General features: G+C 39.2%; 1 protein-coding gene across 4 annotated transcripts in view; it reads right to left on the minus strand.

The window, feature by feature from the left end:
- GTDC1 (glycosyltransferase like domain containing 1) overlaps positions 1–27,045 on the minus strand; it is a 322,348-nt gene that overhangs the window by 72,378 nt on the left and 222,925 nt on the right. For all 4 annotated transcript variants that reach the window (XM_070731487.1, XM_070731486.1, XM_070731479.1 and 1 more), the window contains one exon: positions 11,500–11,808. In XM_070731487.1, the coding sequence (XP_070587588.1) occupies positions 11,500–11,808 (309 nt within the window). The remainder of the gene's footprint in view (positions 1–11,499; positions 11,809–27,045) is intronic.

The following is a 27,045-nucleotide window of genomic DNA, read 5'->3' on the forward strand; positions in this document are numbered from 1 at the left end:
TTGAGCCAAAGAAAATAGGGGGGAGAAGAATTTAATAGCTTTCCCAAGAGGAGAGGTGACCCTGCTCCTAGGCCCAGGAGCGGCTGCGACTTAGGGGCAATCCGGACGGAACCAAGAGTTCATGTCCCTAAATGCAGCGTGGCAGGCCTCACTAAACTTAACTTAAGTAAACCAAGGCACACTGGTTGGAGGCCACTTCCGTGGAGAATGGACCTGAGGAAACTCACAGCTACTTCAGGGTCAAGCGGCGGACTGGAAGCACTGATGGATGACCAAGCAGGGCAAACCGAAAGTGCGAAGTTACTGGGCACGAGGGCCTTCGCGCCAAAAAAACCCGCTCCGTTTTTTTTTTTTTTTGCAATCTGAGGGAACTAAGTCCGGGAGACAAACGAGTACCACACCGCAGGAGGTAAATAGTCCTTTAATCCTTATATAAACAATGGCTTGCCCGGCAGGACCTCCAGGCCGAGAGGAATAAGATAAAATTCCAGGCCGGCCGCAGCGACAGCACGGAGGGAAAAAAAGCCGCGAATGGCTGCGCCGCCCACTTCTCCCCCAAACTCGAAGCCCGATACGGCTGAGTAGATTTCACTGCAGGCAAGCTTTAGTAATAAAATAATCTTACTGTTTTAGATGAGAAAGGATCGAAGGGAAGGTGTTTTGAGAGGAACGAGCGTTCACGCGACCCGCTGGATGCGGGGACTGAGCGAATTCTGGGGAAGGGGCGGATCCAGCAGGCTTTTTTAATACTAGGCTCAGTCCCATCGGATTGGACAGGAGCAACCCACGTGACTGCTGGACCCACTCCTTCAGTACGGAGAACACCAAGGTAGCAGGAATAGCCAACCCTCTGGAAGATAGGCTTAAGATACAGACTTAAACATTGGGCATTATCTAACAAAATGAAAATCAATGGTTTTGGTCGCCACAGTGTAAAAAAGATGTTGAGACGCTAGAAAGAGTGCAGAGAAGAGCAACAAGGATCATTAGGGGACTAGAGGCACAAATATATAAAGAACAGTTGTTGGAATTGGATATGTCTAGTTTAATGAAAAGAAAGACTAGAGATGACATGATAACTGTGTTCCAATATCTCGAGGGCTGTCACAAAGAAGAGGGAGTCAAGCTATTCTCTAAAGCAGTGGTCCCCAAAGTACGGCCCGCGGGCTGCATGCGGCCCACTGAGGCCATTTATCCGGCCTGTGGGTGAGTGACAGGAGCACAGGATGCATCCTGGCCACTGTTCAACAAACTCCATGCAGGTTTTTCAAACTCTGCGCAATAGAGCCGTCATAGTTTCTCCCTCCTGACAGCTGATCTGCTGGTGGGCAGCCTTGGGGACGTCCGCCTCCCCCATTTCATCCTGCACTCCAAAAGCGCTTTTCTCTCAGGGTGGGGAGAACAGAGGCGCTTCCAGCATTCTTCGCCCAGACAAAAGACACGGTGGCAGCGGAAGACGCCTGAGAACCTCCGCCGCCACGGCTTTTGCCTGGCCGAAGGTTACGGCCAGCAGTGGTGGTAGCAGCTTTCCAATAATCCGGTGGTGGCAAGCCGCCTCCCTGCAACTCCTTATTAGAGGCCCCTGGACCTGCTTGCAGGCTCCCCTCCCCAGGGATAGGAATAAAAAAAGACCCTCCCATAGATCCTCGGGTTCTTAAGTAGAAAATGGTTCTTAAGAAGAGGGGGGGGGAATCTTGAACACCTGGTTCTTATCTAGAAAAGTTCTTAAGTAGAGGCGTTCTTAGGTAGAGGTACCACTGTATAAGTCTCTCCATTTGACTCTGAAAGCCCCACAAGTTCTTAGGTGCATTATTTTCCAGATCTTCTGTGGAATCTCCCATCTGGACTTGGAAAGGTCTAATCCATACGTTGTGCATATGTTCCTGTATACAATGCCAATTACTTGGTTATGCTATTCCGTGTATGCTGTTTCTGTCTCCATCTTACACCCTGACACCAGTGTTCCCTCTATTTTTGGGGGGGGGGGGGCGGAAAAATATAGTGTCTGAGCGGCAATAAATAAACAAACAAACAAACAAACAAAATAAATAAATAAATAAAAATACTGTGCTGTATGTCTATAACAGTTAGCTCATAATAGGGCAACTCTATCAATATCAAAATGCCACTTAAATAGTTGAGCTAGTTTCAAACTAGATTTTGATTTTCTTTCTCTCTTCCTTACTCCCATTCTTTTTCTTTCTCTTTTCCTTCCTCTCTTTTTTCTATCTGTTTCTCTCTCTTCCTCTCTCTCTCCTTCCCTCTCACTCTTTCCCTCTCGGCTTCTGGGCAGGTTTGGAAAACTCTGAGTTGATGATGATTTTTAAGTGAGCGATTGCTCACTGCTCAGCTTAGAGGGAACTATGCCTGACACTATGCATTACACTGTTGCTGAAGCTTCTCCACCTGGTATGCACCATGGCCCTTGTCTAGTGTCGGACACCTTTGCCTCTATGGATCTGGTGCTTAGTGTCTGTTTTTGTACTGCTATGATAAATGTATCAGTGCTGACCAGCCCTTTCCAGCCAACTTTCTTTCTCTGTCTTCCACCATCGTCCACTAAATTTTCCTTAATTCACACCATCAAGGAAAACTAACTGGATCCAGGCAGCAGCTATTCCTGCCAACTCAATTGTCCTGCTAAAACATGCAGGTTTGTAAAGCTCTATTTGTCTCCGTAACTCTAGTTTTATCAAATTATAGTTTCCATTTTCTTATTAAGACTTTCCATTATAAAATCAAATAAAGAAATGCTAGGAATAGTGTACACTAATTATCAAGGACCCAACTAGTCTTTATTTTGACAATGTTGAGATCTCAGTTCCCTGCTGCTCAATAATATGGGATATGCCAGATTAGAGACTAAGGGAAGCAAAATAATGCTTAACCTTCTAAAAATACTAATTGTTCAAAGAAAATGTCTCTTACAAACAAAATCTTACTTGTAAAATATTATCTAGAGATAGGAGAAAGAACAGGCAAAGAGGTATCTTTCACCCATTTATTTTTAAAGTTCCCATTTAAAAGAAGTTTGTGCTTATCACTGTTATACAGTATTAGTATCAAGTTTTATTACCAGTTACCCACATTGCTATCTATCAGTGTGCCAGATCAGATTGCAATAACTACAAAAGTGAATAGATTAATTTTGACTCTTCATCGACCATTGCACTTTTCTTTTAATTTGGCAAATCACAGCATGCAAATTAAATACAAAGGTTTGGCATTTAAATAAAATGGTGGAACAAGATAATTGTTTATGTTAACAAACAGAATTGTTGAAAAACTATTTGGGATATATGTGTCAAACTTAATCCTGTCACAAAAAAGACTTCTATATAATGCAGTGCACTTCAACTTGCTTGTGACATCTTAAAAATTTTGTAACATGATCTGACAAAAGAAAAAAAATATCTCAAAGATGTTCAGATATTATTTGTTTGTTATCCTTTATTCAGTTACCTAGGAAGCCTGTGATTTTGTTTGACTCTTTGCTATAAACATATTAAATCTTTGCCCATAATCCTGATATCAATTAATTTATGATGTTGAAATATGGCTCTAATAGGACAAACTTCTATATATTTCATAATCATACAGATATTTCTCTACTGTGATTTACCCTGCCTCCCTTTCTTGCCCACAGATCTATATGAATCTCGACATAATATTGTCAAGTTCTGTTTCTTGACAATTGTTAAGAATAAAAGTACAGCTTTTTGCCTGAAGTTATGTGAGCGTGTATGTGTAAAGTATTGCTGACATCCAAGAATAAAAGACTTAGACTTTGATACAAGAAACATGTCACACTGCCTCAAGTTACTTAGGAATTTTTTGGTAGTCTTGAAGAATTCATTAACTCTCATCCTTAGATACTATCTATAAAACTATATAAACAGATTTAGGGCTATTTTTTCTATTAATATTTTTTAAACAGAATAAAAATTATGTACCGTATTTTTAGAATATAAGACTCACTGGAGTATAAGACACACCTTAGTTTTTGGAGAAGAAAATAGGGAAAAGAATCTGCTTACCAGATATTCATCTACCTAGTGTCCTTAGTCTGGTCAGTTTCAACACATTATTTTATGCCCTGGTTTATTCGGAGAGAGTAACAATGAAAGAGCTTGCAAGCCAGTAAGAGCTGGGAACATTATTATCACCTGGTTAGGTCCGGAAAGAAACTTATTAGGAGCAAGTAGAGCAATGAAAAAAAAACTACAAAGACAGGGTTTGGAAAACATTCTTTGCAGAGAGTAACAATTAAAGAGCTTGCAAGCGATGGAAAAAAACCTGCAAAGACTTGGGGCTTGGAAAACATTCTTTGCAGAGAATAATAATGAAAGAACTTGAAAGCTGGTAAGAGCTGAGAACATTGTTAGCACCTGGTTCTGGCTGGAAAGAAACTTATTCAGAGCAAGTTAGAGCAATGAAAAAAAAACTGCAAAGACTTAGGGCCTGGATCACATTCTTCACAGAGAATAATAATGTAATAAGCTGCAAGGTAAGAGCTGGGAAAATTGTTAGCATTAGTTAGGGCTGGGAAAAAAAGCTTTGAAAAAAAAGTTACATTCAGAGTATAAGACGCACCAAAATTATCAGCCTCTTTTAGGGAGAAAAGGGGTGCGTCTTATACTCTGAAAAATACAGTATATACATACACATGCAAACAATATACAGTTATTTATTTTATAACATTTTACCACCCATTTACCACCATTTGATCATCTATAATGTATAGTTGTATTCAAAACTTTGTTTTAGGAAAAAAAAACCTATAATATAGCCAGAATATACGTTTGACAGTTTTCTTTAAAATTCTTTAAAAAATCATATATAGAAATTAATGAATCTTAATTCTGCAGATACAAAATTAATAGATGGATTTGAATTCAATTTAGCTTAAAGATTTGCATTTTACTGAATTTTGCAGTAAATATGAAAAATATGAAGATAATAAAAATGTAATGTGTTTGATTGCTTGCAAAAATGTCCGTGGCAGCTTTTGTATATATCAGAAAAAAATCCTATACATTTTTGTGCAAGCCTCTCTTTAACACATTGTCAAAGTTTTGCCGAATCATGACAAAATAAATTTCAACTAGAGAAAAAAAGAAAGAAAAAGAAACTGAAATTAACGGATTCATGCATTCCCTTTACCAATAGCATAAGTATTGGCATATAGAATAGAATAGAATAGAATTTTTATTGGCCAAGTGTGATTGGACACACAAGGAATTTGTCTTGGTGCATATGCTCTCAACGTACATAAAATAAAATATACATTTGTCAAGAATCATGTGATACAACACTTAATGATTGTCATAGGGGTCAAATAAGCAATGAAGAAGCAATATTAATAAAAATCTTAGGATATACGCAACAAGTTACAGTCATACAGTCAACATGGGAGGAAATGGGTGATAGGAATGATGAGAAAAACTAGTAGAATAGAAGTGCAGATTTAGTAGAAAGTCTGACAGTTTTGAGGGAATTATTTGTTTAGTAGAGTGATGGCGTTCGGGGAAAAACTTGTGTCCAGGATGCGAGGGGTCAGTAAATATTTTACCCGCCCTCTTTTTGACTCGTGCAGTATACAGGTCCTCAATGGAAGGCAGATTGGCAGCAATTGTTTTTTCTGCAATTCTGATTATCCTCTGAAATCTGTGTCGGTCCTGTTGGGTTGCAGCACCAAACCAGACAGTTATAGAGGTGCAGATGACAGACTCAATGATTCCTCTGTAGAACTGAATCAGCAGCTCCTTGGGCAGTTTGAGCTTCCTGAGCTGGCGCAGAAAGAACATTCTTTGTTGTGCTTTTTTGATGATGTTTTTGATGTTAGGTGACCATTTTAGGTCTTGAGATATGATAGAACCTAGAAATTTGAAGGTCTCTACTGTTGATACTGTGTTGTCTAGTATTGTGAGAGGTGGAAGGATGGAAGGGTTTCTCTTAAAGTCTACCACCATTTCTACAGTTTTGAGTGTGTTCAGTTCTAGATTGTTCTGGTCACACCACAAGGATAGTTGTTCAACTTCCCGTCTGTATGAAATTGGATCATAGATCAAGAAGGCTTACAACTCCTGGAATTCCCAAGGCAGTTCTCTGGGTATTTTGAAAGTTGGTCCCAAACATAGTGAACTCTGCAGGAGCAGAGAGGAATCTGTAATATTCTATTGCATAGTTACAATCTCAGAAAGCTAGCTTAGGTTGTATCATATCTAACTATTGTTGCACTTTAGCTTGCCCTTGGCTAAGGCTTGCTAAGTGATGAAGCATGGAGTGAGGGCAGCTCCTTTGTGCAGTAAATGCTGATGGAATGGGAATGGTGAAGAATTGGAGGAAAGTTCCGGCTATTTTGCAGCCTGCATTGCACCCCTATAGAATAGAATAGAATAGAATAGGGTAGGGTAGGGTAGGGCAGGGCAGGGCAGGGCAGGGCAGGGCAGAGCAGAGCAGAGCGAGCAGAACAGAACAGCAGAGTTGGAAGGGACGTTAAAGGTCTTCTAGTCCAACCCCCTGTTCAGGCAGGAAATTCTATACTGTTTCAGACAAATACTTGTCCAATCTATTCTTTAAAACTTCCAGCGTTGGAGAATTTGCAGGTTCCGGAGGTAAGTTGTTCCACTGGTTGCACTGTACCAAGACACAAGTACGAATATTGCCTGGATGAAAATGTTGAAGCACAATCCAGTTGAAGCCTAAATGACATCTGCATGTGGAATGAGGAAGCAATGTCTTGTCCTTCACCTCAAGCAGCCAAAATATCTTGGGTTGGCTGTGTCTTTGGCTCGGTCTCAACAGTGAAGCAAAGCCACAAGTCACAGCATTGCTCTGGCAGATGAAAAAAGCTTTTGATTCTCTGCAGACTCTTGTTGGCACAAGTGGCCAAAGGATCAGGCCATTCATTTCCCAAAAAACAAGGCGAGAAACATTTGGGGATTCTGGTGCATAACATCACAACAAGATATTGTTCCATTGAGAGAAATAGACGTAGGTGAGCCGAAAGTTCATAACACTAAATAAATAAATAAACAAACAAATTTACATATTATCCGCTTTTAAGTTTTCAAATCATATCAGTATGATTGTGCAGGGAAATGACTGCAGTGAGAAAGTCTAGCATCTTGAAAGAGTAGCAGCACTCTTTGACAATACTTTTACCCAGCAACTCCACATCCTCCTTATTACATCAATTACCAAAACCTGGTGTTTGTTTAATGAGATCATTTCAGGGCCTCAGAAGGGAATATTTCAATCTGTTAATGCCTGAATAAGGCACAGAAAATTGTTAGCCGCTAATGCGGTGAATGATGTATGCGTGTGTGTGTTTGTGCATCTCATTCCAACAGCAGAGCCTATTGTATTTACCTGTGCAATGCAGGTTTCTCCGTTGGTATTATCTTCTCGTGACTAACGGATTAAACTGCATTTTTCTTAAATTTACTATTTCACATTTATCATTTTTAAAAAGAGGGAGAGAGAGAGGAAGAGGGAAGGGGTAATTGCATTTTTATGAGGATATTTACATAAATCAGTTTGCTGGAATATCCCAAACACTAAATGCTGAGAGTGAAAGCCCTCCAACCATTTGCATACGTGCTTCTTTTCTGACGTGGAAATACTGGCGTTTTGGATTTTCACTGCAAAGCCTGGCTGCGCTGGAACTCTAATGGGCTTAGAACAGTAAATTTTGAGGAAACTGATTGCTACCCCCGTAGCTAGTCAATGTCTGCCTAGACCCAGTGGCATTTGGGGGGGGGAGGGAAGAGTGTTTTATCATAAAATTATCCCAGCAGAGTCCATTCCGCAAGATAACATCATCATCATCACCATCGCCATCACCATCAGGACTCCACGCAGGACCCAACAGCTCTGGCACAATATTGCCAGTCATTTATCTGTTGTCAGCACAGGTTACACACTGTAATCCTTGACTGCCTCGGAATTAGAATGTCTTTGATGTCCCCACAAGAGTTTTTTGCCTGAAGGCTTTACCAATGCTCAGCCGCTCAGTGTTTATTCCTCGTAATCTTCCTCTCATCTCCAGGCTAGCAGTGACAGATGGTTATGGGCACACAATAGTATTAAGAGTTTGATATTTTTTTCTCTCCTTTTTTTTTTTTATGCTTTGCTATCTGTACAACAAATAGCTATCAGACGCGGGCCAGAGAGCTGACATGGCTCGCTTAGGTAATGGCAAACAAACAGCCCCGGTTGATGATTTCTGTCATTTTCCCGGCTCACCCTGCTTGTTTTCATTGTATACTCTTAAAGGTAAACTATATTAACCTTATAGACGGTTATTAAAAAGATATATCTATATGAGCATAAAGTGCCTTCCCCCCCCCTCTCTGTTCTCCTCACTCTTTTGATTATGAAAGTAATACTGCTGACATATTGAACAAATATCGAATGTCAACATAAATTTTTAGTATGTGATAATATTCCCCTTCATATAGCCGTGTGTCAGGCGGGAACCCTGGATGATGCATAGCAGTAAATAACCCAAACAAAATTAGTTCTCTTGTCAGCTTCTACCTTGTATGTCCCCAGGCATCAGTAAAATTGACTGCACGCTAGATTTTCAAAATTAGCCCTAATGTTAGCTGTGTGTCTGGCAACCTCCAAGTTTCCAATGTTCTACTATATTACCCGTAAGGGTGAATGTGTTACTTTTATATTTTGGCATTTGATCTTGCTGATGTGGCTTCTCCTCTTCTCCAAATTAAAAATAATTTAGCTCTAACAATAAGGATGCGTGCAGACAGAAGCCTGCATCTCTTTAAGCAACTAACTTTAGGCAACAAAATTAAATTAAACAAAACAACGGCCTAAAAATACACAGAAAGAAAAGGAATCATTTCAATGAATATTGCTCATTTCATTAATTTAGCTTTGTGCTCCTTTATGCAAAAGGCATAGTAATTGAGGGGGGGGGGAGAGTATGTTTTCTTTTTCACTTACCCTGCAATTTATTTATTTTTAATAATACCTGGGGGGAGGAACACATCTCTCCCCGCCCCCCCAAAAAGGGGATTTGTATTTTAAAAGAAACCTCACAATCTGTAAAAGTTTCAGCATGTATCTTAATACAGTCATTTGTCACACACACACACACACACACACACAAAGCAACAAACTAGCAGACCCGGTATTAGATTTATGAACTTCACATTCCCAATCACTAATGGAATGGTAATCAATACATGTCACAAGCATACCACATTGTAAAACAGCCTATGAGAACACGGCATTTTTTTTTATTTTGGGGAGCTGATGGCAATTAAATTTGACTAAAAATAAATGTAGCTCCCTGAGAAACATCATGTGAGAACTGTGAAGTTGATTAAACAAATCCAAAGACAGATTCCACATCGACTTCCAATCCCTAAATTTTTATGTTCAGATATTTGGAGTCAAAGATGAAAATCCCTTTAGGTACCAGATGCTGCAGATCATCTGGGAAAGCTTCTGGAGTTTTAATGTGTTGGAAGTCAAATCCCCCACAAAGGCGATTTGACTCGTCGGTGTGGTGCTCTTATGGCTTCACCTGCAAACCGTTGCTCTCAGAAAAATCTGACCTACTGATCGACCCGGCATCTCAAAAATAAACACAGTATAATCTGTGGATGAAGTAAACTCTAATCAGGCCACATGCAGATTAAACGAACTGTGAGGGGAAAAAAATACTAGATTAAAATGTTCGTGCCCAATACCGGAAGATTATCAGGACATTTTACCTCTTTAAATCCTAATTTATGGTAGGAGTCAAGCTAAAGTTTATATATTTGTAGTGATTACGTGGGAGGGTAGATTTACTTCAGTTTAGAAAAGATTTGGCGATCAGGTCAACAGCTTGAAAAGCAGCAGCTTTCTTATAGCCTATTCCATTCCCTCTAAGCCTACATATAAGCATATGTTGATTTCTAAATAAAAAAAAATATTGTAGGAAAAATAGATTTTAAAACGAAGATGCAAATAGCATGGTATGGTCTTGAATCTTAACACCTAGTCAGTCACATTAGGATAATTAAGAATTTTTTTTAAATAGCACTGCATATTAAACATTATTAGTGGACAGAACTGCTTTCAAGCAGGAGTTTCAGCAGTTTTCATATTTTTAGTGTCACCCCATGTTTCTTGTCCATATATAGATGCTCAGTTCCCTCCCTCTGTTGTTTTTTTTAAACAGTGATTTTTCAGCCTATCAGTTTCTACTGAATTCTGGAGTCCTTGGTGTTCCAGAATTCCTTGAGCTCGGTTGTTTGCAGACATTTTATTATCCATCTAGATCAGTGTTTCCCAACCTTGGCAACCTGAAGGTATTTGGACTTCAACTCCCAGAATTCCCCAGCCAGCAAATGCTGGCTGGGGAATTCTGGGAGTTGAAGTCCAAATACCTTCAAGTTGCCAAGGTTGGGAAACACTGATCTAGGTAACATCACCAATGCTATCTAGTGTTGGTGAGGGCATGGTTATCTCCTTGGTAGTCCCTTGATCAGGCTATTGATTGTTTGATTGTTTGTCTGATTTGATTATTTGTCCCAGGGGTCAATCTTGCGGCATCACATTGTCATCACATGATGTATTGCACCTTTTTGCCCCTTCACTAAACTGAGGGTAGGAATGGCCAGCACATGATACATCCAGCCCAGGGTATAGATGTTGGTTGCTGAAGAGTGTGTTTTGTTTCCTTCTTAGCTTTTTTATTGTCTTTTATGTTTGATGTGTAAATGTAATTTATCTCTATGAGTTTGGATTACCAATGATTAACACCAGAAAAACAAGCAGAAAACAATACTCAAGGAACTACCAAGGAGAAAACCACATCCCCACCAACACTGATAAGACAAACTACTGTATATAATAGGGAACAAACCTGACACTCACTAGTACTGATGATGTTTCCTGGTCAGGTAAAGTAATGGCTGCAAGCAAACAATCTGGCTCAGAGATTTATTTTATTTATTTATTATTTTATTGGATATGTATGCCGCCCCTCTCCGTAGACTCAGGGCGGCTAACAACAGTGACAAAAAACAGAATGTAAAAATCCAATACTACAACAGTTAAAAACCCTTGTTATAAAACCAATCATACATACAAACATACCATGCATAAATTGTAGAAGCCTAGGGGGAAAGATTATCTTAATTCCCCCATGCCTGACGGCAGAGGTGGGTTTTGAGGAGCTTACGAAAGGCAAGGAGGGTGGGGGTTATTCTAATCTCTGGGGGGAGTTGGTTCCAGAGGGTCGGGGCCGCCACAGAGAAGGCTCTTCCCCTGGGCCCCGCCAACCAACATTGTTTAGTTGACGGGACCCGGAGAAGGATTCCACAATTCAAGCCTGACTTATGGATATTCTCTTCTATTAGTATGAATATTAAAACAAAATAAAACAAAATTCTTAAGTCTTCATCACCAGAAGAAAATAGCACTTTCCAATTTCAAATTCTATTAGATTCAACATTTCAGTGTTGACGTTACACTCACCATCTGTGAGGCCAAACAATGTGCAAAGGCCTCTGCTGATCTTTCAAAGTGCCCGCATTGTGGCCAAGAGGAGTGGCACATTGGCTCTCTTCTACTTGACAAAGAGGCTGTCTCTCTGGCAGGGAGCAACAATATCCAGAAACTACTTTTTGGTGTCCAGGTGTTTGGTCTAAATTGTTGATATCGCTGATATTTGAAGTTTCACATTTCTGTTCTTGAAAATGCATCTTCGTAAGCAAAGATGTACCTCCAATTCCTTTCGCATCAGGCCCTTCTTTAGTGTGGGACAGTGTGCTTTTTAGCATAAACCTGTCACAAACAAATAAATAAAATTATTCTTCTTGCAAAAGCCCTCCATTTTCAACACAGCTCAAAACTTTTGAATACAATGGTTTTCTTTAAAAAAAAAAAATAACCCCAATATTACAAAAAATTATGCATCCAAACACAACTGTTTTGTCACAGGGATAATAATGGAGACAAATGGATGGAACCACCAAAATCCATCTTCAAGGCAAGAGTAGCTCTGAACCATTATTTCTTTTCAGGAATGTTTGGATTGCTAAGTGGTTAGAGAACAAGCAATTAAAAGTAATACACATTACAGATAACATCCCACTGGTTTTCACAGGTCATTAATACATTTTTATTTACTGATAGAACCGCAACTAATAATACCCATTACAAGTAGTCCTTGCTTATTGACCATGTGTTCAGCAAATGTTTGAACATAGAAGGATGCTCAAAAAGAAGATTTAACAACCAGTCCCTATAGTTCTGGTCATCACACTCATACACCCCTGAAATCACATGATCACAATTTGGCTGCTTGGCAACTGGCTCATATGCCTACAGTGAACTGAAGTCACATGATCACTATTTGCAACGTTCCCTACTGGCTTTCCCCAAGCAAGGTCAACATGGAAGTCGGCAAGGAACACTCGGCAGCAACCACCCCGAAGGTTCATCACAGTCATGCAAGCCACCGACAGACCCTCCTTCACAAAGCACACACCCCTACCCCCAGGCTTCCCAAAGCCTCACGTGCCACTTGGAGACCCTTCCTCTGCCGAGAAGCAGAAATCCCAGAAATTAAATGTGGGACCTTCTGTGTTAAAACATTCAGAATGCCTTTTAAGTCTCTTTGAAACAATCACCAGGGAATTGATGTAGTTGTGTTTCTTTCCTATGACTAAAACACTTTTATTTTTGTAAAACACATTTATTTCCCTCCTTTTCTTCCACCTGCAAATATCTAGACAGAAAACATTCCTCCCTAGAGAACAGTTTCTAAAAGGGCTTGAGATTCAAGAAAGTGTATAGGAAAAGGAAGTTCTGTCATAAGATTCTTAGATTTCTGCTGTTGTAGTGTTTGGTGTGTGTTTTTTTTGCTAATACCCTCTTCCCCAAAAACAAACAGCATAGCTACATCTTTACTGATTTTGAGTTACACCTTTGGGTGCAATCTTTTACCTCTTTACCGTAGCTCTTACACCCGGTTATGCAGTGCCTTACCTCATGATATTTTCCAAGATATTAGTCCTCATAAATCCATTCTGTCATACCAGAATTTTCAGTTATTAGATAAGATGTTACCAATATCTCAATGAAAACAACTAGAAAATATCTTTTCCACTGTGCAACAAGGAGTCTGCTATCTACTTGCATTGCACACATAATATTAATCACCTTGACAGTTTTTAAGAAGCTATTTTGGAATGCCATTTCACTGAATGATATTTAGAGCAAGATTTATTTCACGATAGAGTTAGAAATAAGTATTATTCACTTTAATTTGGCAGTGTTTGGCACCCGGTAGTTCTGCATACTTCTTGGTAATAGTGGAGATATTAAAATATAAAAAGCATGCATGCAGAGTCTCACAAAAAATACCAAAGAAATATTCTTGGAAGGTATTTAACTGCAAGTGGGATTAGATGGTTGTGCTTTCTCTAAACAACATAATCTTTGCATCTTTCATATTCCCTGGACACAAAACAAGTCAACCATAATTTATACACAGTAAAATCTCTATGGTCAACAGTACAGAAATGATATAACAATCTATTTCCTGGTTATTACTTCTGTGGTTTCTCATAGCTTCAACATATCTCACAAAATTGCTTATTTATCTAGCTACCTTCTTACTCTCTCTCCCATCCATCCATCAATCCATCCATCTATCTATTTATCTATCATCAAATTTGCCTATCTGCTCATCTCTTCAAAAGTGACTCTGGACAGCGTACAGTTGGATAAAACAGATATAAAAGCAATAGGTATTAACAAAATATTAAAAGATACATTTAGAAATAGAGTATGAAAAAACAAATACATAAACTCCTAGGTAAAGAGAGTATTAAAAATGTTCACCTCACTAGCAAATCTCTGCTTCCCTGGCAGCCTAATGACATGGTTAGTTCTTGAGGGTCTTCTGAAATGTCAAAAGGGATGGAGATAATCTAATTTGGAGAAGGCAATGATAATTTATGTCTCCTGGGCCCATCAAATGTAGAACTCTAGTTGATGCTACCAAAAACATGCCTTCTTTGCCAGGTCTATTGAGGGATGAGGAGGTCCTTCAGAAAGCCTAGTTCCAAGCAATAAAGAGTTTTAAAGGATCTCGAACTGAATCCAGAAGCAAACCTGCAATCAAGGCCACTGTTAGGCAGCCTGATAGCTCTAACTACATAGATTTACTCCTCTACTATCGATAGGAAGCTCTGCCCTATCTAATGGAAAAATTCTAAATAGGCTGACTGCAAAACAAACCACCAGAGACGATAGGATCATCTTTATTTTTGAGCATGCATCTAAGGATCACACAAACCCTGTCAGCATTCTTAAAGAGTAGAAATGGGGAGTAGTTTTAGCCCTGTTCTTTGTTTGGAAGTTGTTCTGCCTGACTGGCTCAGGCAATGCGGAATAGTCCAAGGAAAAGAAATCAAACACACTAATCAGCAAACTTGTATTAAATAAACAAAAAAGGTTACTCAAAACAGTTCTTAGAGTCCAAAAACAATGATAGTGCAAGGCTTACTTCAGCCGCATACAGAAACACAGGAAAAAACAAACAAAGACAACCTGGAATGAGCAAAGAGTCCGTTTGAATCGTTGAAGCAAACAGCAAGTCCCAGAGTTTTCACCTCCCACTTGTCTGAAAAAGCTGGGTTGAAAACTCCAACGGCACGGAACAGAAACTTCAGAGCAGGAACCACAAAATAACACAGATAAACAGCCACAGTTTGCCTTGGGCCTCTGTTCCCTTTTATCCCTTTAGCCCTCATTAAGGAAACCACACCCAGCCCTCAGTATAAGAACCACACCCAGCCCAAGTGCTACGATGATGACTTGTAATACTCCTTCAGTCGATCCCTTCTCTGCATAGCTCTTCTGCTATGCAGATCAATATATTGATCTGCAGAAGAATCCAGAGACAAAAGACTGTCTGAGGGACTGTATGTCAAATCCCCTGGGCTGTCTGCTGAATCCTGCGTACCGGTGGCCTCGTCCTCCTGGCTGTCTGCCACATCTTCCTGGCTGTCAGCCAGGCTTTCGCATTCAGTGTGTGCCGCGTCTCTCCCATCTGTGGGAGCAACGGCTGGCCCAGGCCCAAACACAACAGAAGTGTGTGCCTAGAAAAGAGCCAAAAGTAGACAGGAAGAGGAAGAATGTATCTCTGGACAAGATATAGGATAGGGAAGTGTTTCACCTGATCCTTTTCTGAAAAAAAGGATCACTCTAGGTCACCAGACCCAACATGGCAGCCATTGTTATGAATAGGTCTGATCCCACCTATCAGCCATTTTGTACATACTTTCAAAAAGCAGCAAAGGTGCGACTGACTCCAAACCGTTACCAACTGACAGCAGAGTTATACCATTGAAAATGTAAAGAAAAAGATGGCATCACAGATAGACCTCAATTTATGACCACAATTGACCCCAAAAATTCTGTCGCTATGCAAGACAGTTGTTAAGTGAACTTTGTCCCATTATACAACTTTTCTTGCCAGAGTTATTAAGCGACTCAGTCTAATTGTTCAGTTAGAAACACGGTTGTTAAGTGAACTTGTTAAAAAAAGTGCTATTGCTAATATGTTGTAAGCCGCCCCGAGTCTAAGGAGAAGGACAGCATAATAATTGAATAAATAAATGAATAAATGAACAAACAAACAAACAAACAAACAAACTTAGCTTCCTCATTGATTTTGCTTGTCAGAAAGTCACAAAAGAAAGTCAGATGCCCGCAAAACAACACACTTGGCAACTGCTATGTATTTATGATGGTTGCAGTGTCCTTGGGCCATATGACTATGTTTTGTAACTTTCTGACCAGCAAAGGCAATGAGGAAGCTAGGTCATAAGTGTGGAAAACAATCGTTAAGACACACTGCAACTTTGAACAGTCACTAAACAAATGGTCGTAAGTTCAGGACTACCTGTATAGATAACCACTGTGCTGGCCAAATAACCTAAGGTTGGGGAAAAGTGAGTTTTGGTAGTAATACTAGCTTCATTAATTTGTTTGGAACTGAATTGAAACTGTTTTGGAGATTTCCACTGACATAAAGGGGGAAGCCCAGCAGTTGTTATTGAAAAATGCAAACATCCAATAGAAGGAGGCTCATTTACTTTGGTTGTTTGCTTGTAGACAAGCAGATAACATTAATCAGGGCACAAGTACAAATATACCTAGAAATTTATCTGATTTTCAAATAAAGCTGTGAAAGTCAGCTACGAAACTTGTCACAATGCCACTTCCTCCCCGATGTACATTCATTTGGAAACTGGAAAAGGCTGAAAGTTAAAGCCTATCACTGCCTCCAAAACTTACGGAAAGTATCAGGCTGAAAATTCACATCAAACCAATCAGCAATCTGATCTCAATAGACTACCTGGAACTGGTTCAATGTTATCACAAAACAGCTTCAAAAGAAGCAAGTGTGATTTTCATCCCCCCCCCCCGTTTCTACTGTAATGTTTGATGTTTGATTAAAACTGAGGAAAAAGGCAGAAGTCATTTGTGTTTCAACTGCCACTGTTAGATAACAGTGGTATCTAAACATAGTATAAGGCACATACAATACCCGTTGCGGCCAAATAAACACGTTGAACCTGAGTGAATGTACGAACAATCAAGCAATGTGCTCCTTACAGTATTTGATCTTTTCTTAGCTTTGTTTATTTTTATCTGTATTTGGGTTTAAAAGAAACTAAATATTGATATCAATGTAAGAGTGTATAAATATTTATATTTAAGGGACAGAAGATGTTAAAAAAGGAATGGAGAACTGATTGGCAGTGGTCATTCATAACTCCTAAGACTTTGGGACATATGCCAGAAATTCTTCTACTTTTATTACCAGAATGAGAAGAGTTGAGGTAAAATTGACAGGTGTGTGTGTGTGTGTTGGGGGGGAGAATACACCTACCATAGTTAGATCTTATTACTGGACTTCTGTATGGGTAGAATTAGCATTTGAAACTAAGCAGGTACACTTTCTGATAGAAGTTACAAAAATACTTTATTCTAGGATAATAATCTATACAACCTGGGTTCATATTCTGTGTTTTATGACTTAATGTGTGTAGTGCATTCTTCTCAACTTCTTCTCATCTCATTTGAAGAAACAACGGCATTGAAAAAAGTGATTTAGACCGGTTCTCATATTTACAATCATAGCAGCACCCCCATGGTCATGGTCACATGATTAAAATTCAGGAACTTCTAAACTAGTATCTATTTATGACAGTTAACCTGTCCTTATTAAATAGGACACTCAGTCAGCGTTGAACACAGCTTTATTGGAATCCACATAGTTCAGAATAAACAGCTCTGAGGCACCTCCAAATGACAGGCAATAAAGAACCCTCCCCCAAGACAAGCAACCAATTAACTTGAAGTAAACCTCCCGCCAAAACCAACCTGACTTCCCTAGTAACACACATAACCAATAGAACAACCATCCCCAGTATCCGGGCAGGACATAACAGTCCTGGTATCATGTGATCACCATTTTCAATCTTCCCATACAAGCACAGTCAAGGAAGGAAGCCAGATCAGCTTAATGATGTCACAATTAACAGCTGTGGTGATTCACTTAAAAACCATGGCAAAAGGCTGTAAAATGGGCTGTGACTCAGTTAACAACTGCCTTGCTTAGCAACAGAACTGCAGGGGTCAATTATGATTGTAAATCAAAGTTTACTTGTATTCCTAACGGTAACAGCATCTACCACCTGTGAAAACCTATTGAGAGATTCAAGCAGGGAAGGGCTACCAAAATTTTTACTACCACACTGTGGGCGTGACTTATGCAGGACATCCTGCATTTTCTTTCAACATCTTTCAGTGCAAATTGGGTGCTCTGGGGTGGAGCTCCATTTTTGCTACTCCACTGCATTCCCCCCGTCCGGCCAGTAGCCCACCCCTGGATTCAAGGAAATATATACAATATGTTATGTACATCTTTCACAAATGTCAGCCCCAACAATCTACATGAGCCTTTTCTTAGCTTGCTTCTGTGCTCTACTGAAGTTTTGAGTAAAGACTATTCCATACTTTTCACCAAATCTTTACTTTCAGCATAATGCTGAAGGACATGCCTTCAAAATTAAGAAGATGCTAGTGCTGTAAATGATTTTGAATTACTTACAATGGAACACATATCACATCAAGACAACGAGAGAGATAGAATTCTATATAGCTCAGTTTTGACTAGCATTTGCAACTGCTATTTGTAGATTCTCCCAATATGGGACAACTAACAAATCAGGAAAGCTTTACATGTGTCTTTTCAGAGGACTTCCCCAATATAACAAAAAACATACCATTTTGGTGTTGTGGTGAAATTTAGTGGTCTAGAAAATAGGAGACTGAGTTCTAGGGCTCTTTTAAGCATGAAAGCAGACTATGTGTCTTAGAGCTATTGACTCTGTCAGCCCAACCTATCTTGGAACATTGCTGTTTGGGAAAAAATAGGTAGATGAAGGTGTATTATTTATGTTTGCCACTTTGAGCTGTATATTAAAAGGCAGAAAAACTATAATAATAACTGCCAATAATAACAACAAATGGTAATAATTGCCAATAAGAAAGATAAAAAAGTCTGGATAGTAAATGTGCAATACCTGGAGACAGCAGAACAGAAAAGGAAGTACTGGAAAAGATCACAAATTACAAAGACTCACAAATAGAAATAGAATGACTGTGATGAAAGAAAGCAAATATAGTATCCATAGTGTTAGGCATCTTGGGCGCAATCCCAAAACAACTGGTGAACCAATTGAAGACCATCTGCACTGACAAAATCACCACCAGTCAATGGCAAAAAGCTGCCTTACTTGGAACAGCTTACACCCTGCAACAATACCTTTAATATTATGTAGCTATAATATGTAACTCTCCCAGGTCATTGAGAAGAATTTGACAGGTGGTTAAAAATGCCAAATCCGGTTTAAACATATGGGTGATTGTGTGACAAATCATAATAATCCAGGGCCGTAGCGGCAACATCCAGATATGGCACGTAGAAAATGTGCACATTGAGAAAATTTCCACCTGTCAGTTGCAAAGGGCCACACTGTTTGGATCTGCACAAATACCGCACCAATATGTCACAACATCCTAGATTCCATGGAAGAACTCCGTGCACATGAAAGCCAACTCCTGCTAAATAACTGACAAGTGTGGATTTCATATTTTTGTGTATACAGTATAGTGATAGTAATATTCAATACTCAAATTCAATGATATGAAACTTGGAGTGGACAAGTACAGAAGGAGCAAAGGATATTCCTGATTACTTATCTCTCTGAATTTGCTCCAGAGCAGTTTCTAATTAAATGTAGAATATAATGGCTCACAATATGACACATTAAAACTACAATCTATGGACTTGTCTTTTTCATGCCATTGTAGCCTCATTATTTTATTTTAAAAATTAATCCTTTTAGGACCTGATTCGATAACACATTATTGCTAAGAGTGGCCTTTAGATTTAGATTATTCTTCCCACTCTTATTAAAAAAAATATCTTTAATAAATATGGCTGACTATTACCACTAAACTCCATGTATAATGACAATAAAAATAGCATAAATGCTAAAACAGCATCAGACAATGTGGTATTTGAGGCACCAAAACTGTTTTCTTTCCGGTTAACTTTTGTTCTTTTCCATCAGAATAGGCACCATTTCATTTACCACATAAACAAATCATGGCCAGGGAAAATACTTTCTTGGACAATGATGAACTACACGTTTTATACTACCCAATTCCCTGATTTAGTAACAATTTTTTTTTGTTACAAATGCAAGAAAAATATTTTACCCAGGTATCTAAATTTGATTCTTGGGTATATAAAATTTCTGGTTAAAATATTGTTCAAAAAGCCTCATGAATACCTCACAAATATAATAAAAAATATAAGTAATCTGTCAGCTTGGTGCATTTGACTGTAAATGCTTTGTTGAAACACTACAGCAAAATAACTAATTCTTGAGTACATAATAGAAATCTCTTAACATGCTAAAAGTCACTATAAATGTCAGCCTGAACGTTTGACATTTAATATGCCAGATTTGCCATTCTTAGTAGCTTGTAGAATATGCATTCACTACACTAAAAACAGTCGTGCCAACATACCTACACACATTAATTTGCAACAGAGATGTGAAGCTTACAGTGTTTATGCATAAGATGTCATTATATCTTCCCTACATGTTTATTCACAATACCTCATTTTGTCTAATGAAAAATTATTTATGAGACTCAGCATTATTCATTGGCATCAACAGTCAAGTTACATGCTATTTTATTTTAAAAAATACCATCAAAAGAAAATGGAAAAGTTAGCAGGGAGGGAGAGGGAGAGAGAGAAAGAGAGAGAGAAGAGAGAGAGAGAGAGAGAGAGAGAGAGATTTTAAAGCTGTTCACTGTGTCCTGTGAAATTGAGATGCTTTGTTTCTCAGAACACAGTAAGGAAATAAGACTACAGTGATACCTTGTCTTACAAACTTAATTGGTTCCGGGACGAGGTTCTTAAGGTGAAAAGTTTGTAAGACGAAACAATGTTTCCCATAGGAATCAATGGAAAAGCAATTAATGCGTGTAAGCCCAAAATTCACCCCTTTTGTCAGCCGACGTGCCCGTTTTGCGCTGCTGGGATTCCCCTGAAGCTCTCCTCCATGGGAAACCCCACCTCTGGACTTCCGTGTTTTTGTGATGCTGCAGAGGAATCCCAGCAGGGGAATCCCAGCATCGCAAAAACGGGTGCTTCGTTGGCAACGGAAGTCCGGAGGTGGGGTTTCCCAGCGAAGAGAGCATCAGTGAAATCGCAGCATCGCAAAAACACCAAAGTCCTCGAAATCCCCCTCCGGACCTCTGTGTTTTTGCGATGCTGCAATTTTGCTGAGGCTCCCCTTGCTGGGAAACCCCACCTCCAGACTTCCGTTGCCAGTGAAGTGCCCATTTTTGCGCTGCTGGGATTCCCCTACAGCATCACAAAAACACGGAAGCCAGGAGGTGGGGCTTCCCATGGAGGGGAGCCTCAGGGGAATCCCAGCAGTGCAAAAACAGGTGCTTCGCTGGCAATGGAAGTCCAGAGGCGGGGCATCCCAGTGGAGGCGGCTTGGGTTTGTAAGGTGAAAATAGTTTGTAAGAAGAGGCAAAAAAATCTTAAACCCCAGGTTTGTATCTCGAAAAGTTTGTATGACGAGGCGTTTGCAAGATGAGGTATCACTGTAGTTGAAAACTCCACCTGCCTTAGAATTATGCAAAGAGGGGAAGACAAGGCAGAAGCTACTATTAGAAAACTCCACAAACCTCAGAGATATAAGCTGGCCCTGGGTTCCTTTTATTGTTATTCTTGCTGTTTTCATAGATTCACGTCATTCATTCATTCATTCATTCATTCATTCATTCATTCATTCATTCATTCCACAATCTCAGAACATTAGAATATTACATGCAATCAATAAAACAAGGATTGTACATAGAACGATATTGGACCTCTGAAAAGTATAAGCATGCATAGGTACTCAGTACGTGGTTTGGACCCCTTTTGCAGCAATTACTGCCTCAATGCGGCATGGCATGGAAGCTTTCAGGCTGTGGCACTGCTGAGGCATTAGGGAAGACCAGGATGCTTCAAGAGCGGCCTTCAGTTCTTCTGCATTGTTATGTTTCTCATCTTTCTCTTGTCAATGCCCCATAGATTCTCTATGGGATTCAGGTCAGTTGACTTTGCTGGCCAATCAAGCACAGTAATCCCACAATCATTGAACTAGGTTTTGGCACTTTTGGCAGTGTGGGCAGTTGCCAAGTCCTGATTGAAAATGAAGTCAGCATCCCCAGAAAGCTCATCTGTGGAAGGAAGCATGAAGTGCTCCAAAATCTCCTGGTAGACAGCGGCATTGACCCTGGACTTAATGAAACAAAGTGGACCAACAGCAGCAGATGACATGGCTCCCGAAATCATCAAAGAATGTGGAAACTTCGCACTGGACTTCAAGCATCTTGCAGTGTGTGCATCTCCATTCTTCCTCCATACTCTGGATCCTTGGTTTCCAAATGAGATGCAAAAGTTGCTCTCATCAGAAAAGAGGACTTTGGATCAATGAGTAACAGACCAGGTCTGTTTTTCTTTAGCCCAGGTAAGACGCTTTTGACATTTGTTGTTCAGGAGCGGCTTGACAAGAGTAATACGACATTTGAAGCCCATATCTATGTGGTGGCTCTTGACGCACTGACTCCAGCCTCAGTCCACTCCTTGTGAAAGTCCCCAACAGTTTTGAATGGCCCTTTCCTGACAATCCTCTCAAGGCTGCAGTTATCCCTGCTGTTTGTGCATCTTTTTCTTCCACACTTTTCCCTTCCGCAGACCTTTCTATTAATGTGCTTTGATACAGCACTGTCAGGTCAGCAGTCTTTCCCATGATTGTGATTTCTACTGAGCCAGATTGAGAGACCATTTAAAGGGTCAGGAACCCTTTGCAGGTGTTGTGGCTTAATTAGCTGATTAGAGTGGGACACTTTGAGCCTGGAATACTGCAGTTTTTCACAATATTCTAATTTTCTGAGATTGTGGATTTGGGGTTTTCATGGTTGTACCCTATATTCATCACTATCACAAATCATAGCTTGAACCACCTTGCTTTGCATGTAATTAGTCTCTCTGATATATTAGTTTCACCTTTTACGTTATGTTTATTTATTTATTGGACTTATATGCAGCCCTTCACCGAGGACTCAGGGCGGCTCACATTACTGAAATTAATTAGAAATTATATTCTAATTTTTCGAGTTTCCCTGTATGTTATTAGTTTAGGTGGAATGAAGTGGCACAATTATTAAGCGTATACTATAAAGCAATGTAATAAATCCTGCTTTAAATTGAGCTAATTCCTTGTTATTTCATGGACAACACCATATTGTTTTCTTGGTTAGCTACATGGCAGTGACTTCATTTAAATATGTTAAAGGGTTAAATAAGGTCCAGGAGGGAAGTGTTTTTAATAGGAAAGTGAACACAAGAACAAGGGGACACAATCTGAAGTTAGTTGGGGGAAAGATCAAAAGCAACATGAGAAAATATTATTTTACTGAAAGAGTAATAGATCCTTGGAACAAACTTCCAGCAGATGTGGTAGATAAATCCACAGAAACTGAATTTAAACATGCCTGGGATAAACATATATCCATCCTAAGATAAAATACAGAAAATAGTATAAGGGCAGAGTAGATGGACCATGAGGTCTTTTTCTGCCGTCAGTCTTCTATGTTTCTATGTTTGTACTATTACCTTCTACCTAACAACTACAAGAACCCTGTTAATAACCATGCAAGATAAGCTCCTATAAATGCTTCTACTAGCCCTATGGTCAAGTCTGAAGTTCAGCAATAAAGCTACTGTCACCAATGTTCCTAAATCTTCCTTGGCAGTTGCCAGGTTTCTTGACTACCTGAGTTTTCAAGGTAATAAAACCCTTTTAATTAAACAACAGGAAGCCATAAAATTAAGCAGCAATCTCTTGCTTCATTGTTATTTCCAAGACTAATTATGCATAATTATTTACCTAGGAATAAAGCAAACAAAGCAGATAGAGTAAGGAGATTTTGAGGCTGTGGGTGGCATTCAGGTAATCTAGTGCTGAGTAACTAGTTACTGCCTGGCTCTCTAGCAGATATCTAGAACCAAAAGTTGTCCTTTGCCAGATAAACTTCACAGAGTTCTGTTTAGTAAGATTTATTGAGATAGACAAGATGGGATTAAAAGAATTCTGTCAAATGAACTATTGCCAATTTGGAATCAGTAAATTCCTGCGTATGTTAGGATAAATATGCCCATGTTACACCAACACTCTGCAGTCTGCATTGGTTGCCGATCAGTTTCCGGTCACAATTCAAAGTGTTGGTTATGACCTATAAAGCTCTTCATGGCACCAGACCAGATTACCTCAGGGACCGCCTTCTGCTGCACGAATCCCAGCGACCAGTCAGGTCCCACAGAGTGGGTCTTCTCCGGGTCCCGTCAACCAAACAATGTCGCTTGGCGGGACCCAGAGGAAGAGCCTTCTCTGTGGTGGCCCCGGCCCTCTGGAACCAACTCCCCCCAGAGATTAGAATTGCCCCCACTCTCCTTGCCTTTCGTAAGTTGCTTAAAACCCACCTCTGCCGCCAGGCATGGGGGAACTGAGATATACTTTCCCCCTAGGCCTTTACAATTTTATGCATGGTATGTCTGTATGTATGATTGGTTTTTATATAATTGGGCTTTTAACTGTTTTTAGTATTGGATTTGTTATATACTGTTTTATTGTTGTTGTTAGCCGCCCCGAGTCTGCGGAGAGGGGTGGCATAGAAATCAAATAAATAAATAAATAAATAAATAAATAAATAAATAAATAAATAAATAAATAAATAAATAAAGAAAGAAAGAAAGAAAGAAAGAAAGAAAGAAAGAAAGAAAGAAAGAATATGGAATCTTTGTTCCAATAGCTTGCCTATGACTTGGCAAGAAAGTAGATCTCTACACTAAAACCGAGGAAGCTTGTAGCTTCCTGTTCACATAATCATCTTTAGCATCTTCACCAAATGCTTTATTAGGCCAAGAAAGTTGGGACCCATTTGGATAGGCAGGACTTATCTCCTCATAAAAAAACATAGGACGCCAACCAAATTATAGAAAACAATCCCAAACAAAGCTGATTTTGTGACGACATCTGAAACATTTCCAGAATACATCAGTTTGTGTGTACTATCTGAAAACACTGTGATGAACTGAAAAAAGAAAAAGAAAAGATTTTAAGCTTTCATCTTTCATCCTCCAGGGAAAAATGGCAGTTAAATCTGTAAATATGCATACCAATATTTGAACGTTTGCCACAACAGCTCAAAACTCAACTTTGCAAAGCTGATCTCTCTCTCTTAAAAAAAAATACTGATTTCATTTAAAGGAGCTAAGTAGGAAACAAAATGGAGCAGAACTGGAAATGGAAGCATTTTTAGGGTGGAGTGGGAGTGGGAATGACAATTCACTTTTAAATCACCTAGATCTTCTGTTCTTTCCTGTGTCCTATTATTAAAGAGCCACCACTAAAAGCATGCAATTTGGTAGTTGAAGGAATTCCTTCTAATGAAGACTTAAAAAAAAAAATCAGTATCCCTCTTAAATGGACTCTTTCAGTAAATATACAATGCAGAAGGGAATGCTATCATAACACTTCAATAGTTAAGTGACTTTATGAGAAAAATACTTCCAAATGTTTCCTAAACCTCTCCAAACCGCACCAAAGAACATTATCGTAATATTATGTTTCCCCACGGTCTCCAGTATTTAAGCCTGCCATTACTGAAATGATACTTGGATGAAAAATTTAACTTTATGCCATGGGTAAGTTTTTCCTAAATGGCAGTCCGGCTTTTATAAATTAATAACTGCAGTTCAATGTCACATACTTCATTCTTTTTTTTTTTTTTTTTTAAATAAATTTCTGTATTAATGGATCTGACCAACCATCACTCCACGCATATTGACTGTGACAGGATATGTACGCAAGCAGGGCTTATTTTAAATTCAAGCAAAACCATGTGATGCCACTCAAGAGAGAGACACTGAAAACAATAGCTGTCTTCAATGATTACATATCACATTACAAATAGATATTCATATTTCTTGTAAGGCATACCCAATCCAAATAAACCCTACAGCGTCTTTCGATAACACAATCCAGCTTCTCCAGCATCAAAGGCTTCATTTTCTGTTAATTTTTTTAAAAAAATACGAATCAGGGTTGTTGTAATGTTTTCTGTAAGCATAAGCTAACCATTTCAGCAATTTTGCCAGCAAGCTGCTTTTTTGGCAGATTACTGGCAGTACGTATTGGCAACAAACTAGTGCAACTAAAGCCCAGCTTATACATTACAGGTAAATAATGATTTTAATAAATTTAGGTGAAATGTTCCACGTGGTCACATCTGTTTCTGATCACTCAATTCCCCTGTGCAGATGCAAATCCTTGTGTGTGCTTCTGGAGGAAGCACGCAGTTCACCTTAATTATTTTAACACCTCCTCAGGTATCCAGCATTGCAATGAAGCAGTGTAATGCTAAGCGTAGCTCTACCAAAGGGAACAGTAACACAAGCTAATTAAGATGCAACAACAACAAAAACAAAGAAGGAAGGAAGGAGAGAAGAAAATCACACTGAATCACATATTTATGTATTAATTCGGCCAGGTCAAGCCAGAATAGGAATTGTGCATGTGACAAAATAAAAGGGGAAAGTAGCCAGAGATAATTATTTTTACTTGATTTTTTAAATTAATTTTACTGTTATGGACTCACATAGTAAGGAATATTTATGGCTCTTTCTTATGCATTGAGGGAAGACCCACTGTTTTATAGAGACTTCTTCCAAAACAATAACAGGATTCCAGCCTCAGTGATCTAAGCAATACCTAACCATCACAAATGCTTTTGAACTTTGCCACAGTTCCACAATAGCTTTTTCTTGAAATATGGGAAAGAGAAAGCTGTTCCTCAAGGGGTAAAAGATTGAAGGGGTGGGGGGAGATACTCATGGTTATGTAACTATTTCTCAACTCTTCTTTGGATCCAGGCTGAAGTCTCTTGTGTGTAAATCTGAGCTTGAGCCAAAATCCTGATTTAGAGGATTTTCAGAGTCTCTGTAATCTTTTTGGTGGCCTCATAAACAGCATTCAAGTAAAATATGAAATACAGAGATATCCTTTTCATGTCTCTTGCTTAGAAGGTAACACTCATCTTTGTTTCCATCTTTGACTTTTGACAGAAAAATCCCAGAGCACTTGTTTAGGAAAACAGTCCCCATTTAATGCCAAAGATGAATGAGTTGTCCCTAGAAGTTGTGAGTTTTCCGACACTGGAGATTTTAAAGAAGAGATTGGACAACCATTTATCTGAAATCTTATAGGTTTCCCGCTTGAGCAGAAGAATGGACTAGAAGACCTCCAAGGTCCCTTCCCTCCCAATTGTGTCATTCTGTTAATGTGACAAGACGTT

Source organism: Erythrolamprus reginae, chromosome 1 (assembly GCF_031021105.1).
Source record: "Erythrolamprus reginae isolate rEryReg1 chromosome 1, rEryReg1.hap1, whole genome shotgun sequence".
Classification (NCBI taxonomy): Eukaryota; Metazoa; Chordata; class Lepidosauria; order Squamata; family Dipsadidae; genus Erythrolamprus; species Erythrolamprus reginae.